This window comes from Sycon ciliatum, chromosome 3 (genome assembly GCF_964019385.1).
Source record: "Sycon ciliatum chromosome 3, ocSycCili1.1, whole genome shotgun sequence".
Taxonomy (NCBI): domain Eukaryota; kingdom Metazoa; phylum Porifera; class Calcarea; order Leucosolenida; family Sycettidae; genus Sycon; species Sycon ciliatum.
The window spans coordinates 22,178,567-22,197,080 of record NC_088645.1 but is presented as its reverse complement, the minus strand read 5'-3'; the positions used below and the strand labels follow the sequence as shown (position 1 = coordinate 22,197,080).

Below are 18,514 nucleotides of genomic sequence, written 5' to 3'. Positions count from 1 at the left end.
AGGGAGGGAGAGAGAGAGAGAGAGAGAGAGAGAGAGAGAGAGAGAGAGAGAGAGAGAGAGAGAGAGAGAGAGAGAGAGAGAGAGAGAGAGAGAGAGAGAGAGAGAGAGAGAGAGAGAGAGAGAGAGAGAGAGAGAGAGAGAGCTGGGAGATAGAAGAGCACAGTTCTCTTGGTGATGGGGACTGCGAAGGATAGCAGGTTCTGGGACATGTGCATGAGAATCAGAATATTGGTGATGATGGCAGCAGGGTTATAAGGTAAGCAACTGAACACTAACAAGAACAGGGAAAGCGTTGGCGAGCAGATTCGAAGTGCATCAGTAGCAGAGAGCCAGTCCTGAGGAAGACGGTGACGGTACACCTTTTCCTTGAAGCTTTGCATGATGTGGGGCTGGGCGGGTGGGTGGTGGAGCAGGGCATTCCACGTTGCAACGGTGCAAGCAGGGAATCCTTGGAGGCAGCTATTCCGGGTGTTGGCATGCAGGCCAGTTGTCATCTGGTATGGATGGGAAATCCTGCGGCTGGAGAGAGTGACGGGCAGGTCTTGTCTCGGGGCACCGTGAGTGGCTGGTTTGGGCAGCATCTGCTTCAGAGGGCTGGATGCATCCAGATAGGAGAGCTTATAGGCATAGGCAAGCGCAGCTACCAGGCGACGGAGTGCCAGGCTAGGGAGCCAAGTACCTGCTCCGATGATGTGGAGGGTGTGGGTCGAACAAAGCCGTTGTAGACGCGGTGGCGGCTCTCGGCGTCCAGAATGGGAGACGCTCGCTTAAGGAAGCCCATGCGCTGGTTAGCACGGGAAGCTAGGGAGCGGAGGTGGAAGGAGTAGCTCAGGGTATCGTCGAAGGTGACTCCCAGGAGTTTCAGCCGACTCTCTTCACTAACCGGTGTGCCATCAAATGGTGCTCGAGGGAGCTCCCAGGGCTGGCGATGGTGGCCTATAGACATAGCCTGCGTCTTGGAGGGCTCAAATTTGATCCTCCACTTACGTCCCCAACCATGCATCGACTAGGCCAACCATGCATCGACTAGGCGCCAGGCGCGAACTGATGGTGGTGGTGGTGAGAAGGAGAGCTCTGTGCTAGAACTTTGCAGCTTAGAGAGCGTGTGTGGGCAGGCGTGTGTTTACCGCCATATTGCCAGGTGTGTCTTTACCACCATATTAATTTTATCAACTTACGTCCCCAACGGGAAAACGCATCAATGCCCTGCTGGAGGAGCTCGGAGCCACAATCGATGTCAGCTCTTGTTGTGAGGCAGTGGAAGAGAGTGGTATCGTCAGCGTAGGCTGCTAGCTCCATACCTGGTGGGAGGTGGTCCTCGCCATCATTGGTGTAGAGGATGAACAGGGTGGGACCAAGGATACTGCCCGCCGGCACGCCAGCTTTGGTCGGGTACGGACTGGAAAGTTCACCTCCAACCGCAACCCTCAAGTGACGATCAGTCAGGTAATCCCTCAGCCAAGCGAGAAGTGGACCAGTTACACCATAGCATTGTGCCTTGTGCAAAACGCCTACATGAGAGACGCGGTCGAATGCGCCAGCCACATCAACTGCAATGACTGTAACCACACAACGCGACTCCATTGGTAGTTGAGTAGCGTGAGTATGTCCTGCGTGCCGAGTTGGCTGCGGAAGCCATGCTGACTTTTCGATAAGCTGTTGTGTGCCTCCAGGAACTGTCGGATTGAGTGGTTGATAATGACCTCCATGACATTCGACAGAAGAGAGAGGAGGGAGATCGGGCGGTAGTTCTTAACATCAGACTTGGATTTTTTCTTGTGCACCGGCACATCCATTGCCGTCTTCCACATTGTAGGTTGCCGACCTTGGTGGAAGGCCTGCGAAAAGAGCCGCGACACTGTTACTGGTACAGCCAGCTCTTTGCTGCATTGCCGGAGTACATGCCCGGGGATGTCGTCTGGACCCGTGGCTTTGGCGGGCTGGAGTTGCCTCAGCTTCCGCTCAACGGTGCTTGGCCGAAAGTGGACATTGCTGAGTTGAGGTTCAGATCGGGGGCGGACTGGAGGGAGGCTGTTGGCTTGCAAGTCGTTGTCACCAAGACTGCACTTTGCGGAGAGGTACTGCCCGAATACTTCGGCCTTTTCGCTGCACGTGGTGTGCTCAGTTCCGTTCGACGCACGCAGAACAGGTATGTCTGCAGAGCGGTATCCTTGCCCACCTGCTCGCTTGACGGTTGTCCACCATTGTCGGTTGGAAAGGGCACATTTTCCTATCTATCGGCGGATACTGGTAGTGTGCGCTTGCTTGGCTTTGTGGAGACAGTTTGTTGCTTCACCTGTTGCCATAGAGTAGGCCAGCCGCAGGTGTGCATTGTTAAGCGAAGATCAGTGACGTCGCCAAGCACGTTGTTGCTTCCACCCCCCCCCCCCCCCCATTTGACGCCCATCGCCGGAGGTGATGATAGCGATGCTACACTCAGCTACTGCAGAAGCCATAGCAACTAACTTGTGCTGGGATTGCACCACAAACACACACACACACACACACACACACACACACACACACACACACACACACACACACACACACACACACACACACACACACACACACACACACACACACATACACACACACACACACACACACACACACACAAACACACACACACACACACCACACACACACACACACACACACACACACACACACACACACACACACACACACACACACACACACACACACACACACCTCAGACCTCAGACATGCCCATCGCGCAAGCGATGATAGCGAACAGCTATGTAAGACATAGCAACTTGTGCTGGGATTACACCACACACACACACACACACACACACACACACACACACACACACACACACACACACACACACACACACACACACACACACACACACACACACACACACACACACACACACACACACACACACACACACACACACACACACACACACACACACACACACACACACACACACACACACACACACACACACACACACACACACACACACACACACACACACACACACACACACACACACACACACACACACACACACACACACACACACACACACACACACACACACACACACACACACACACACACACACACACACACACACACACACACACACACACACACACACACACACACACACACACACACACACACACACACACACACACACACACACACACACACACACACACACACACACTCGTACTTGTTGCTCACTGCCAAAACTGGTCACGTGGGTCTCCCCGGGAGAGGGTAGAGAGACTCAAAAGGAATCTTGGAAAGATGACTCAATTGGCTATTGAACCGCACAACGGCCGACACCCCCTGAATTCCCCAAAACTCTGGGTGGACTTGAAAATGATCCCACTTATGGGCTCACCACACCTCAGTAAGTGGGTGAGGACACGGTGCAGAAAAAGGATTGACGGCATCAGGGTATCCGTCCCGGGATCCAACTGCAGTTACCCCTGCCCCCAGTGAAGGTAATACTTGCTACTAGTGTGGGTGGCTAAATCAGAGTGGATCTGACACAAGCTTCACTAGCACCATGATTACACAAGAGTTAATCTAGCCAGAAGTAGTCCATGGTTAACAGGTATGTACATATATACTTCAAATAGAAAGTATATGAACCCTGAAACCAACAAAGGTGGTAGGTACAACATTACACCTTCAAGCAGCCGAGCCCGTTGGCAACATACCCAACACTATCCGGCATAAGTGTACCCACCAACCGAACTAGCTGGCACACACACACACCTCAGACCTCAGACATGCCCATCATTTTTCCATTTTTTTCTCACACACACACACACACACACACCATGTACCACACACACACGCACACGCGCACACACACACACACACACACACACACACACACACACACACACACACACACACACACCACACACACACACACACACACACACACACACACACACACCTCAGACCTCAGACCTGCCCATCGCGGAAGCGATGATAGTGAACAGCTATATTAGACATAGCAACTTATGCTGGAATTACACCATTCAACAGCTTGCAAGGCTGATGAATTGACCGCCACACACCTTTGGACTTTTGGAAAGCCCATCGCCGAAGGCGATGATAGCTATTAGGCGAGGCAGTAGTTCTTGTGTCGGGATATATCATTCGGACGGGGAAAGTCGCGGCCGCAGACACAGACGAACACTATTGGTTGGGGCTGGCTTGGTGGCTTCCGACGGCTACGCTCGCGCCAGTCCCTCCGGTCCTGAGCAAGGTGGTACCATTGCGCCTCCGGGATACCAGTCGCACGCAGGTCTGAAGCTGCCACATCTCTCCAACGACGCTTGGGTCCATGGCGGGGCCGCGTGACCGGCACACACACACACACACACACACACACACACACACACACACACACACACACACACACACACACACACACACACACACACACACACACACACACACACACACACACACACACACACACACACACACACACACACACACACACACACACACACACACACACACACACACACACACACACACACACACACACACACACACACACACACACACACACACACACACACACACACACACACACACACACACACACACACACACACACACACACACACACACACACACACACACACACACACACACACACACACACACACACACACACACACACACACACACACACACACACACACACACACACACACACACACACACACACACACACACACACACACACACACACACACACACACACACACACACACACACACACACACACACACACACACACACACACACACACACACACACACACACACACACACACACACACACACACACACACACACACACACACACACACACACACACACACACACACACACACACACACACACACACACACACACACACACACACACACACACACACACACACACACACACACACACACACACACACACACACACACACACACACACACACACACACACACACACACACACACACACACACACACACACACACACACACACACACACACACACACACACACACACACACACACACACACACACACACACACACACACACACACACACACACACACACACACACACACACACACACACACACACACACACACACACACACACACACACACACACACACACACACACACACACACACACACACACACACACACACACACACACACACACACACACACACACACACACACACACACACACACACACACACACACACACACACACACACACACACACACACACACACACACACACACACACACACACACACACACACACACACACACACACACACACACACACACATACCACCACCACCACCACCACCACCACCAAGTCCAAGACTCCTCAGTGCTGATTGTTAGCATGCTAGCAAGAGTATTATTATAACCCCCCCCCCCTGGGGGGTTAAGTACTCTTGATGCTAGATGTAGCCATGGCATGTGTACAGTGTAGGGCTACCCTACTCCATGGAGTCTACCCCCTATCATCAAGCCTGAGTCCATACTCCCCCGGACCACTCTCCAGGGGACTATTAGCAGTCTGTCCAACCTTGCCACCTTTCCAAAGCAGGACACCTATATAAAATGCATACAAAGGCAATTGTCTCCCATGTAAATATACACACATGTTTTGGGAAAGCATGACTGTCCTGCTCAAAGCAGAACGGTTGGACAGCATGTATTACTATTAGTTGGCCCGACTATGGAGAATGGACTCTTGCTATCATCCTTTGTACAATAGTAGCCCTGCAAGGCTGCATGCCTTGACGCAATGACGGCTGGAGTCGCCACTGAGAGATGGGGCAAACAGACGAGGTCGACGAGGTCGGCCTCACACAACACAATCATTCATTCATTGTCAGGTCAAGTGCCAAGCTACAAAAATGTGCAAGGTACGCTCGTACCTATGCTACTCGTAGAGCAAGAGTCCATAACCCGTTATGGACTCTTGGTAGATCTACTAGGGTTATGGACTCTTGGTCGTAGTCGTAGACTCGTACTCGACATGGTCGACTGCACGCTACTACTGCACGGTACAGGCAGTGCGACTCGCGCCTCCACTGCTAGCTCATGATCCAGCTCGTACACCACCACGTGATGAACTGTTACTTGATCGAAAAGGAAGAAAAATTGTACGCAAATCAAAATTAGAGGCATTTTCAATTCTTGCTGAGAATTACAAGCAATGACAGTGTTCAGTCTCTACTCTTCGTCTGTTCTGCTTTTCTATCACTGTTGTTCATGTCTAGAGGTGGCTGGATATCCACCTTACCCTGTGTACATAGTTTAGCAAGGCGTAATCAGCTTGGGAGTAGCTTCGTTGTCTAAATCGCCATGGCCTTGGCTCAAAGTCTTGTGAAAATGGAAGAAGCTTCGACTGATGCTGCTGATGTAAAGAACGAGCCGGCTGATCTGGATGTATGTTCCCCGACTAATTCATCATCGTCAGCTATTCCTGGGCGAGCATCAGCAGGCCAGAGCTCGTCCAGTGCGGACGAAGATGACGAAGAGGAGTTCTTACCCGAATGTCGGGGTGACGAGTTTGCTGCAGCTGACACAAAGCCCATCATAGTCCAGAAGAAAAAGAGCAAGGCCTCCGGCGGCGGCTCTGAGCGGCGCAAACGGAAGCCGTCGGCATCGCAGTCCCAGTGGAACATGCTTGACACGGGTGACAGTGGTGTGGGTGCCCCGTCGCAACCGGCTCAGAAGCGTCGCCGCATCGCCAAGCTCAAGGCGGAAGAGAGCCTGTCCGCCGACGTCCTGGAGGCGCGTCAAGAGGAAGAGGAGCGCAGGAAACGACTAAGCAATCTCGGTGATGATGTGCTTTCACCAAAAGCATCATCACCGAGCGTAGGCGATAGCGTTGCTACAACTACTACCGCTGCTACTGCTGCCACCGGAGAAGTAAAACGCTCCGAGCCGAGAATAATCGACTGTCGCAGCAAGCGCAAGCACGAGGTCATCACGCTGGATTCGGACAGCGACGACGATGACGACTACAACGACGATGGCGGCGGCAGTGGCGGTGGTGTGCTTTCCAGCGTTGCGGGCAGAGGTGGGCTGAACGCCACCGCTCCTGGCGCTGCTACTGCTGCCCTGTACAACAGCACCGACAGCACTGCAGTGCTGCTGCAGCCTCCCACGCTACCGCCCGCCTTGCTCAAGCAGCGGCCGCAGCACGTCATCGAGATTGATGATGACGACGACGATGACTACGCTAATGCGGCCAGCAGCAGCAGCGGCAAGTCTAGTGCCGCAGCAGCACCAAGGATATCACGTAGGACTGCCACTGGAGCAGTGCTGGTGAATCCCAAGCGTGGGCAGGACGAGAATGAGATCTTCCTGGCGCCGCAGATCTCCAGGGCCGTGAAAGATCACCAGGTATGTGTGTGTGTGTGTGCGTGCGTGCGTGTGTGTGTGTGTGTGTGTGTGTGTGTGTGTGTGTGTGTGTGTGTGTGTGTGTGTCCCATATGGTGCAGTGGTATGTGCAGCGATTTCCAATCGATAGGTTGCGGGTTCGATTCCCAACGATTATGGTCACACACGTCTTTCTTCTCTTTCTCAGACTCCTCCTGACTTTTCTTTCATTCTCCTGGGTGGTTACCAACAGCCAGTACATGCCGGAGTATGTGGGGTGATGTGTGTGCGTGAAGAAAAAAATGAAAAAGACCAAAAAGTAGGGATTCACTGGCCAGAAAAAGCCACTTCATAGCTGTGTGGTGTAGACCAGGCTGAATAGTGGCGGTCAATTCTTCAGCCTTGCAAGCTGTTGAATGGTGCAATCACAGCACAAGTTGCTATGGCTTCTGCTGTAGCATCGCTATCATCGCCTCCGGCGATGGGCGTCAAATGGTCAAATGGTCAATGTGTGTGTATGGTGTGTCGTGTGCAGTCCGTTTCCAATCGAGAGGCTGTGGGTTCGATTCCCGACGGTTATGGTCACACACGTCTTTCTTCTCTTTCTCAGACTCCTCCTGACTTTTCTTTCACTCTCCTGGGTGGTTACCAACGACGAGTGCATGCCGGAGTATGTGGTGTGATGTGTGTACAGGAAAAGAAGAAGGAAAAGACCAAAAAGTAGGGATTCACTGGCCAGAAAGAAACCACTTCAAATACTGTAAAACTTGTTATTTTCGAGGGAACTATAGTTTCGGTGATTTCGGTAGAGAAACCAGGCACCTATATTTAAATCACACCTGGAAGGCACTAGAGTATGCGCTGTACGTGAAGGGAAAGCTGGTCACCTAATTCTACATTACGCCTGAAACTTGCCAGGTGCCTGGCACCGACATTTTAATGCACCTAAAATTACATGTTTTACAGTAGCTGTGCGGTGTAGACCAGGCTGAACACCTGGTAGGTATGTTGCACGTTACAGATTTGTCCCAGTAGCATGCACTACCTAGACTGCCTGGGCAAAAGATATTATGATTGATACATGGTATGAGTGAAGCGGACATTACCCCAAAAAAAACAAAGAGAATATGTTGAAATTAATGTTCGTAATCTATTTTCTTGAGACTATCATCAGGGAAAAGTCGTCTCACAACAGAAGCTATGCGGGTATTGTCTCCTCGTCGCCTATTCAGATATATGAATGTACATGTATGTGTAGTTCTGGGGATCACAGAACAACAAGGTCAAGCAAGGCCAGGTTGTCGCTACTCTGAGTTTCATGCTTACGCAATCATCAGGCAACAGATGATTGCGTAACTAGCCTTGTTTACCCGTGTTGTTCTATGTATTACGCCCTGCCTCCGCGGTGTTGAGCACTGTCAGCACACTGGGTGCACCCCCCCCCCCCCCAGTAGGTCCGGGGATCATAATGAATTGAAGACTACGAAGATCAAGTGATTACCGTCATATGAGTCGACTATGAGTTCAACTGCACTGGAGTCTTTAATTCATTCTTCAGTGCTCATTACGTACAGTAAAACTTGTGACTACCGACCACCCCTTGGGGCCAGAGAAAGCAGTCTTTAGTGCCAGGTGGTCCTTAGTTAGAGGTTTGCACCGCACAACCATAATATATTATATGAATGTGAGACCGTCCGTGCCTGGTGAAGTGGTGGTCTGTAGTACCAGGCTGGTCACTAGCCACGGTGGTCTTTAGTTACAGGTTTTACTGTAGTGCCAGGCTGGTCGCTAGTCACGGTGGTCTTTAGTTACAGGTTTTACTGTAGTACCAGGCTGGTCGCTAGTCACGGTGGTCTTTAGTTACAGGTTTTACTGTAGTACCAGGCTGGTCGCTAGTCACGGTGGTCTTTAGTTACAGGTTTTACTGTAGTACCAGGCTGGTCGCTAGTCACGGTGGTCTTTAGTTACAGGTTTTACTGTAGTACCAGGCTGGTCGCTAGTCACGGTGGTCTTTAGTTACAGGTTTTACTGTAGTACCAGGCTGGTCGCTAGTCACGGTGGTCTTTAGTTACAGGTTTTACTGTAGTACCAGGCTGGTCGCTAGTCACGGTGGTCTTTAGTTACAGGTTTTATCTGTGAACTAGGAAGTAGAAAATCATGATGTTAGAAAGTACAGCGCTGCTCGGTGAAATCCAGTTGCGTCGCTCAATTTCTCGCCGGGCATTGCGCGGCCCTAGGCCTGCGAACACTGGGCTGCGGATTTCGAAATGTTGCAGGGCGCAAACTCGAGTGACGCGACTGGATTTCGTTGAGCAGCACTGCACTTGGGAAAGCCCGCAACAAGGTGAGCAGGCACTCGTATTCTACGCAGCCTCTTTTGCGATACATAATGGCATAATGTGGAGCCACCGTCTTCCTTCACTCTATTTCACGCACTTACCTAGGGTACCCTGTAAAAAGACTTACAGCCTGTGGGGATTATGAGCTACTTGATGTACCAGCCTGCTATGCCGGATACCGCCAGCCATGCATCGACCAGGCGCCAGGCGCGAACTGATGGTGGTGGTGGTGAGAAGGAGAGCTCTGTGCCAGAACTTTGCAGCCTAGAGAGCGTGTTTGGGCAGGCGTGTGTTTACCGCCATATTGCCAGGTGTGTCTTTACCACCATATTTATCAGTCTGTGGGGATTTCCCTAGTATAATTATAAATACTACTACTCTGCTATAACCTGTTGACTTCTGCTGTTTGTGCTCCTGCTGCTCACTCACAGATCGACGGTGTTCGCTTTCTGTTTGACAACCTGGTCGAGCGAGTATCGGAGTACAGCAAGTCGCGTGGCTTCGGTTGCATTCTCGCTCACAGCATGGGCCTTGGTAAAACGTTACAGGTGAGGTCTGAATCCGTGTCCGGGAAAGTCAGACGTGATTGCCACATTTGACTGCTTGTAGTGGCTTGTCAGTCACGCGGCTGGGTGTCTTCGCTGCGAAGCTCTTCAATATTCACTGTATTCTAGCATGCGTGTGTGTGTGTGTGTGTGTGTGTGTGTGTGTGTGTGTGTGTGTGTGTGTGTGTGTGAAAATTTGTGGTGCAGTCATGCCTCAATACAACCTTAACGTGGGAAATAATTTCACGTCACCCTGTACCAAGGCATATTTCAGTGCCATCAGGCCCAGGGCGGCGGCATGGCGCCCTGCGTTACCCAGTCCACGATGCGCGGATGTCAGTGATCAACAGCTGCAGTACTGTAGAATAGCAGCAGGAGCCGACTGCCTTAGTCCACTGTTCGCGTTCGCTATGCGGTGTGGTATTGTCATATTGTACATGTAGACAAATTAATCGGTGAATAACTACTTTGTCCGGCTCCAAAGAAAGGCAGTTTGTGTGGTTGAAATTTTGTCCGTGGATCTTGAACCGCATTGAAATGGTAAACAAATTGACTCGTAAGCGGGATTCACAGAAGATTTTTTGCGATGCGACACGCGATGCGACAGACGCGAAACCGGGAAAACCCCAAATCGCAGCCATGTCGCACTCCACGCCACTGCCGCAACTGGGCCATCGCAGGCCATCGCAGAAGTTGAGCTTGGCTCAACTTTTGCGATGCGATACGATGCGACAAGCGATTTGGCGTACGATTTTGACCTTTTCTACAGCAAAGTTGTACAAAGGTTCAAGAGTTGCCTATAAATTGGTACAAGTTGTATCAAACCGCGTGAATATCATGGTGACGTAGCCAAATCAGCAAGATGTTGTCGCATCGCTGACTTCTTCTGTGAATGGTATTTCGCGAGTTCGCATCGCGTGTCGCATCGCAAAAAAGCTTCTGTGAATCCCGCTTTAGTCCCGAATGAAATTTATAGGAAAGTGTTTGCGCCCGACACTGGAGCTTGCGCCTTTCTACCAACTTGACTTGACACGACTGCCATCCACAGCGCACGAGAAGTCCCTCGAACCTTCGACTAATTTAGTCTTTTAGTTAGTCTGGAATTTTGTGGGCCAGATCAAATTCCCGGCGAGTTTCTCTGTTTGTGCATGTTGCAAAAGAAGGATCCACGAGCGGGATTCAAAGCCAGCACCCCTGTCTTTCCGGGACAGGTCCCTACCCACTAGGCTACCGGGGATAACACACACACACCCGTGGCTCCGTCTTGCTATGTACAGTATTATAATTATCCTCTTTTACAAGAGTATTCTTTTTTTTCTTTTGCTGCTTGCGCCCCCACAGATGATCGCATTCATCGACGTATTCCTGCGGCACACACCTGCACAGACGGTGCTCTGCATCGTGCCAATCAACACCCTGCAGAACTGGGTGGCAGAGTTCAACAAGTGGGCGCCCGCCAAGCCGATCAAGCTGGCACCGCCGTCACCGTCACCGGCGGCAACAGCAGCCGCCACGGCGACATCATTATTCCCCGCGGCGACGACGCCGTCGTCGGCTATTCCAGCACCGATCGCCGTGCCAAAGGTGGAGCCGATAACGGAAGACGTGGAGGTGCCGTCGGATGAGGAGGATGGCGAATCGCAAATGTCGGCCCCCTCGCTGGCAGGTTGGTTCCTTGCTGTTGCCTCATCTACAAATACTTCGCTTTCTTGTGTGAAAACCTGCTTTGTGTAATCCTGCTTTGAATGCATGCGCCCGGCGGACTTTCAAGATAGCGTATCGACCCAGGTGCCTTTTCTTGTGTTGTACGGGGTATACAGTGCTGGTCAATGAAATCCGGTCGCGTGTGTCAAGTTTGCGCCTTGCACCACTTCGCAGCCCAGTGTTCGCAGGTCTAGGGCTGCGCAACGCCCGACGCGTGCTTGAGTGACTCAACTGGATTTCAATGAGCAACATTGTACATAGAACTGCTTAGTTTGTATGCATGCCTGGCCCTAGCATCCACATGCATGCCTGGCCCTAGCATCCGCATGCATGCCTGGCCCTAGCATCCGCATGCATGCCTGGCCCTAGCATCCGCATGCATGCCTGGCCCTAGCATCCGCATGCATGCCTGGCCCTAGCATCCGCATGCATGCCTGGCCCTAGCATCCGCATGCATGCCTGGCCCTAGCATCCGCATGCATGCCTGGCCCTAGCATCCACATGCATGCCTGGCCCTAGCATCCACATGCATGCCACTGCATGTACAGCGCTGCTCAATGAACTCCAGTCGATGCACTCATGTACGCGCCGGGGCGTTGCGCAGCCCTAGACCTGCGAACACTGGGATTCGAAATGGTGCAAGGTGCAAACTTGAATGCCGCGACTGGATTTCATTGAGCAGGACTGTAGCTTACACACACACACAACACTATGGTCTCCTCATCTTCCTCGTCCTCCAACAGATCATTCTATGTACCGTATTTTCCGGAGTATAAGCCGGACTCTTTTGAACATTCAAAATTCACCCAAAAAAAGGGGGGGGGGGTTGCGGCTTATACTCCGTTGATCGTTTTAACGGTGATAAATAGGGCAGATGTCTGTATTTCGTGGCAAAAACATGGGGGGGGGGGGGTGCGGCTTGTACTCCGGAAAATACGGTACATGTGGTATCTGTTGCGTTTCCATGGTTACTGTGCTTCCGTGGTTACTTTGTGTTTGAATATCAGTACCAATACTTCACACGTATTCTGCCGCATGTTTGGCTTCCTCGTTTTCAGATGGGTCGGATGAGAATAAGGTGCGCTACCGGTCCTACAACATATTCTGTCTGAACGAGGGCGACCGCTCGCTGTCCTCGCGCGCAGCCAAGATCGGCGAGTGGAGTCAGACCGGCGGAGTGTTGCTGATGGGGTATGAGATGTACCGCACTCTGTCCTCGCTAGAACCCTCCATGGCGGTGAGTTGTATGGCGGAGTGTTGTTGATGGGGTATGAGATGTACCGCACTCTGTCCTCGCTAGAACCCTCCATGGCGGTGAGTTGTATGGCGGAGTGTTGCTGATGGGGTATGAGATGTACCGCACTCTGTCCTCGCTAGAACCCTCCATGGCGGTGAGTTGTGTATGGGGGTAGTGTTGTCTAATGTGCTTGTTTGTTTGTAGTAGTGGTGGTGCTGGCGGCGGTGTTTGTCTGGCTTGCTGGCTGGCTGGCGACTGATTAGCTCGACCTTTGCTGGTGTGCAATCGCCTGGAGAACCAAGCCTTTGCTTATAAAGAGACAGATTGACTGACTGACTGACTGACTGACTGACTGACTGACTGACTTACTGACTCGAGAGTTAGTTTGTGACCATGGCAATGACAAACGAATCTGTACTTGATCCCATCAGGAATTTTCAAAATTCCGTCTTGTGGCTGGCTAGCTGGCTGTCCGTCTATCGTTGTGTCGTTTTGGAAGGATAGGTGTATGAAGTCAATGTGTTGCATGTAGTTCAAAGCATCAGCGTAATGACTTGTGATGGAAAGAGTCAATGTGCCAATGTGATTGTCGGTCAGTACACGCTATGCTGTGGTACTTGTATGCACCACTTTACAGCCCAACCTCGTGCTGCAGCAAAACGCTGTTTAGGACAACCACCAAACTGAGAGAACTGCTGCGATGGAGATTAGGCATTAGGCTCGCCGGGTGCTCTGCAATGCTTCAGCTTACATGCTAGCTCTTGCAGCTGTGCCAGCTGAGCTAGTGTAAAACATGTAATTTTAGGTGTCGGGGACCTGCCAGGTTTCAGGTGTAATTTAGAATTAGGTGACCAGCATTCCCTTCACATACAGTGCATACTCTAGTGCCTTTTAGGTGTAATCTAAATTTAGGTGCTTGTTTTCTCTACAGAAATTACCGAAATTAAAGTTACACCGAAAATATCGTGTTTTACAGTATCCTCGAAACCAAGTTTCCGTGTACTATTATGGCAGTGGTTTCTTATGAGCTGAGTGTCGCTCCTTTCTTGTTCAGTGCCTCCCCTAGCGCCATTGTAACAACTGATGCTTTGTGTTTACTCATCCCACAGGGTCGTCAGAAGCTTGCCAAGCTGGAGAATGGCCGTAGCAAGGGCAAGAAAAAAGTAGCTGCCTCTGCGTCATCCTTCACCACCACCACTGGCACAGCTACCATTGTATCGACGTCATCATCATCGTCGGGTGACGTTGATTGCTGTGTAATCGACGTCGACGAAGAGGACAGAAAGACTGAGTTGCTCAGAGGTACGCTGGTGCATGTGTGTGTGTGTGTTGGGGGGGGGGGGGGGTAATTGTGTGTGTAAGCTGAGGTCTCTCTCCCTCTCTCCCTCTACCCCTCTCTCTCTATCTATATATCACCAAAAGGCATCCATTTCAGCCAAAAAATGTGTACAGATGCCACTAAGCCGTTATTACGCAGTCTATTGCTCGGCTGATTAAGATTTTCGAAATTTTCTCTCGCTGTTGGAGTGCGCATCCAAGACATGCTAGAGCTGATTGGCAGTTAGTTGTAGAACGTCAGTACCGTCGGTCAGTGTCGTATAATATTATCGCATGAGCTGATTGTCAAGTACATTGTAACTGGTGGTGTTAGTGGACATTAGGGAGGTTTAGTTCCCACGTAACGGAAACGCGTACGTGGGTGATCCACGTAAAGTGGATGAAGGGCACCCACGTTGCAATGTTGTGTTTAGTCACAAACAAAAGCATCAAGCGAAAGGCCCAAACCTGGTCAAAGACGAAGCTACCCGGGCCTAAGAAGCTCATCCAATATTTTGATTTCGTGCTTCGGAAACTTCTTCAGCTGAGCACCCTAACAGCTCGCACAATGGGCTCCATTCTGATTTTCACCCACGTTCTGGCGGAACGTGGGTGAGCTTCCATACACGGTATGTCATGGATCAGAAAACGTCTGTACGTGGGTCACTGAGTATCACGTGGTACACACACGTAAAGTACCCACGGATTACGTGGGACTAAACCTCCCTATTTATAATATAGCGTAACTTGTAGTTCCTTGGTCCTTTCCTTTGTTACAACTTTTCTATTTTTAATTTTCTTCTGGTTTTGCTGTCTCTCTCTCTCTCTCCTCTCTCTCTCCCTCTCCCTCTCTCTCCCTCTGTCTCTCTCTCTCTCTCTCTCTCTCTCTCTCTCTCTCTCTCTCTCTCTCTCTCTCTCTCTCTCTCTCTCTCTCTCTCTCTCTCTCTCTCTCTCAAGGCTTGCAAGGAGCACTGAGTCGGCCCGGCCCTGATCTGGTGGTGTGTGACGAGGGCCACCGCATCAAGAACAACTCGGCGGCCGTCTCCCAGGCGCTGCAGCAGATCCGGACCAAGCGTCGCGTCGTGCTCACCGGCTATCCGCTGCAGAATAACCTGGTCGAGTACTTCTGCATGGTGGACTTTGTGCGGCCGCGCTACCTCGGAACGCAGAAGGACTTCAGCAACATGTTTGAGCGGCCCATTCTCAACGGCCAGTGCGTTGACAGCACTACCTCGGTAAGGTGCCGTTGTATGCTGTACTGTCAGGTACTGAAGAACTGGGGGTCAGCCTCGTAGCCTAGGCCGTTTCTTATTTTTCATGTACTACAGTCTATGCGCAGCTGAGCCATAGTGTATAATATTGCTGTATGTCAGCACTACCTCGGTAAGGTGCCATTGCATGCTGCACTCTCGGGCGCTGAAGAACTGGGGGTCAGCCTTGTAGGCCGCTTCTTACTTTTCATGTACTCAGTGTCTGCTCTAGGATTGTAGGACAGCCGGGTACACGTGTACCTGGCGCAACCATAGCAACCGGGTCGTAGCCGGGTACACATGTACATGTACCTGGCGCTGTCTCACCAGCCGAGTCACATACTTTAACTGGTTGGTTGGTTTATTTTAATTCGGACAATAAACGGGAACTACGCCCAATGATATAAAGGCGAATGGATAAGCCGCATTTAGAAAAGAGAGGACAGGAATTAGAAAATTACGAAAGAAGAAGAAGTATCTGACACATACAAGCAAGGGGGGGGGTATGTACTCTTGATACCAGGGAGTAGTACAATACCCTACTACTCCCTGCTTGATACAAGCCATGTATGATGTAGTCAGTCCTTTCAAAGTAACTAGTTCGAAAGTGTAAAGTACCAACCGGGTACTCACAGGTGACCCGGTACTATATTTTCAACCGGGTTCAAGCGCCGCCCAACCGGGTGGATTACCCGGCTCACCCGGCGCTGGAGCAGACACTGGTACTACAGTCAGACTTCGCTTATCCGCTCCTCTTTTATCCGGATCCCTCGCCATCCGGAAAAAAATATTTGGTTACCGATGTACAGCATACATATATCATGCATACGTACAGTATGTGTGTTCGATTATCCGGTTCCCTCGCCTATCCGGATATTTTTGTGGAAAACGGGTGTGTGCGGTTAAGTGAGGTTTGACTGTACTACATACAGTCCATGCACAGTTGAGTCACCGGGTATATGCTTGGTGATGTCCTAGCCTGTTTGTTCTTTCTCCGGCACCCGACTGTACTGTAGTCGCATTTTGTAATGACCTAGCTTGTACATGTATCACTAACACCAAGAGTACATAACCCCCCAGAGTGTGCAACGCCTGATCCAGCTCTGCATAGGGTCTTGGTCGAGCGGAATCGGATCTTTGCGTCATAATACCGTACACATCTGAGGGGAACCCGGGGAGTCGCGGGTACTCTCGGATCAAAAACAATGGTGCCCTGCCTCGAGACCGGCCTTGCGCTGGTGTGTAATGTACGCATGACATCAGAAGATCCGATTCCGCTCGACCAAGACCCTGTGCAGAGCTGGATCGGCGTTGCACACTCTGGGGGGTTATGTACTCTTGCCAACACCCTGCACGGCCGCTTGGGCATGGTGTTGTGGGGTGTTCCGCAGTGCATTGCTGGTCCAGTGTACTCACATGGCGTTACTCATACTGTACCTTTCCTACTAGGCACTGCCCAATGGTCTTATCGTAAGTATTAGAGAGGTGCAGGGAGATGTGAAGCAAGTGCTCTGACGATAATAGAGAGGTTAAGATGCATGTCACTTCTCTGCGGTTGACGTCACAGTATAAGAATTAGCAGAGAAGTAGTGTTCTCTGTCCACCCGGGAACGGGTACGAGGGAGCACGGTGTGGGATAAAAGGAGGTGACGAGTGCAGGGTCGGCCTCTTTTGTCTTTGTGCGGAGAGTTGAGTGAGAGTGCCCACCCACCCACCCCAGTAATCATCATGTAATTTCATACATCATCGCTTTGATTATTCTAGTGATTTGATTATTCTAGAGTGTGCGGATGCATAATGGTCGGGCGTGGTTTTCTGGTTGTACGTAGCTGGATTTTTTGGTTAGACTAGGCAATGGTTCTGTATAGTCATGACCGCGGAATTGTGTGCAAAGACAATAAGTTGGGGCGCTGTGCTGTGGTGGCCCCCACTGGCAGTGTTCACGTGTTCAATAGTGGTGTACACGTATGAGTGAGTGTGCGGATGTGTGCGCAACGAGTGAGTGCAGGGTGGACAGAGAAACGTTATTTCTGACGTAACGCACAAGTTCACGTCAAATTTGGCGTAAAACTCCAAATTTCGACGTGAGCTGCAGGTCACTCGCGTTGTTTTCCAGCACGCGAGCCGAATAGCGCGAGCTGAAACTTCGCTTCACATCAGAAATAATGTGCATCTTAACCTCTCTATTCATGATTCCCCTTGGTGCGCGTATGCGTATTCAGGTCTGTGCTGGTCTACTAAGGTGTATGCGTGTAATGACTGCACGGTATTTTGCACGGTATTCACATCACCTGCGTCTAAAGCCGCATGGCTATGCCGCTGCTTCATGCCTATCACATGGCCATGTACAGATTCTAGTAGGTTCCATTGGACCAGTGTGTCACATGATGTCACTATCAGCCATGTTGTTACATTGTCCTGGACCAGTGCATCACGTGATGTCAGCCATGTTGTGTCCACTGTCCTGGACCAGTGCATCACGTGATGTCAGCCATGTTGTGTCCACTGTCCTGGACCAGTGCATCACGTGATGTCAGCCATGTTGTTACATGGTCCTGGACCAGTGCATCACGTGATGTCAGCCATGTTGTTTCCACTGTCCTGGACCAGTGCGTCACGTGATGTCAGCCATGTTGTGTCCACTGTCCTGGACCAGTGCATCACGTGATGTCAGCCATGTTGT

General features: G+C 51.1%; 1 protein-coding gene across 1 annotated transcript in view; it reads left to right on the top strand.

The window, feature by feature from the left end:
- Positions 1 to 6,229: 6,229 nt before the first annotated feature.
- Positions 6,230 to 18,514, top strand: part of LOC135811752 (helicase ARIP4-like) — a 31,831-nt gene continuing 19,546 nt past the window's right edge. Inside the window, exons 1-6 of the mRNA XM_065324994.1 lie at positions 6,230 to 7,463; positions 10,210 to 10,326; positions 11,665 to 11,989; positions 13,086 to 13,264; positions 14,374 to 14,566; positions 15,539 to 15,816. Of these exons, the coding sequence (XP_065181066.1) occupies positions 6,417 to 7,463; positions 10,210 to 10,326; positions 11,665 to 11,989; positions 13,086 to 13,264; positions 14,374 to 14,566; positions 15,539 to 15,816 (2,139 nt within the window). The 5' untranslated portion in view covers positions 6,230 to 6,416. The remainder of the gene's footprint in view (positions 7,464 to 10,209; positions 10,327 to 11,664; positions 11,990 to 13,085; positions 13,265 to 14,373; positions 14,567 to 15,538; positions 15,817 to 18,514) is intronic.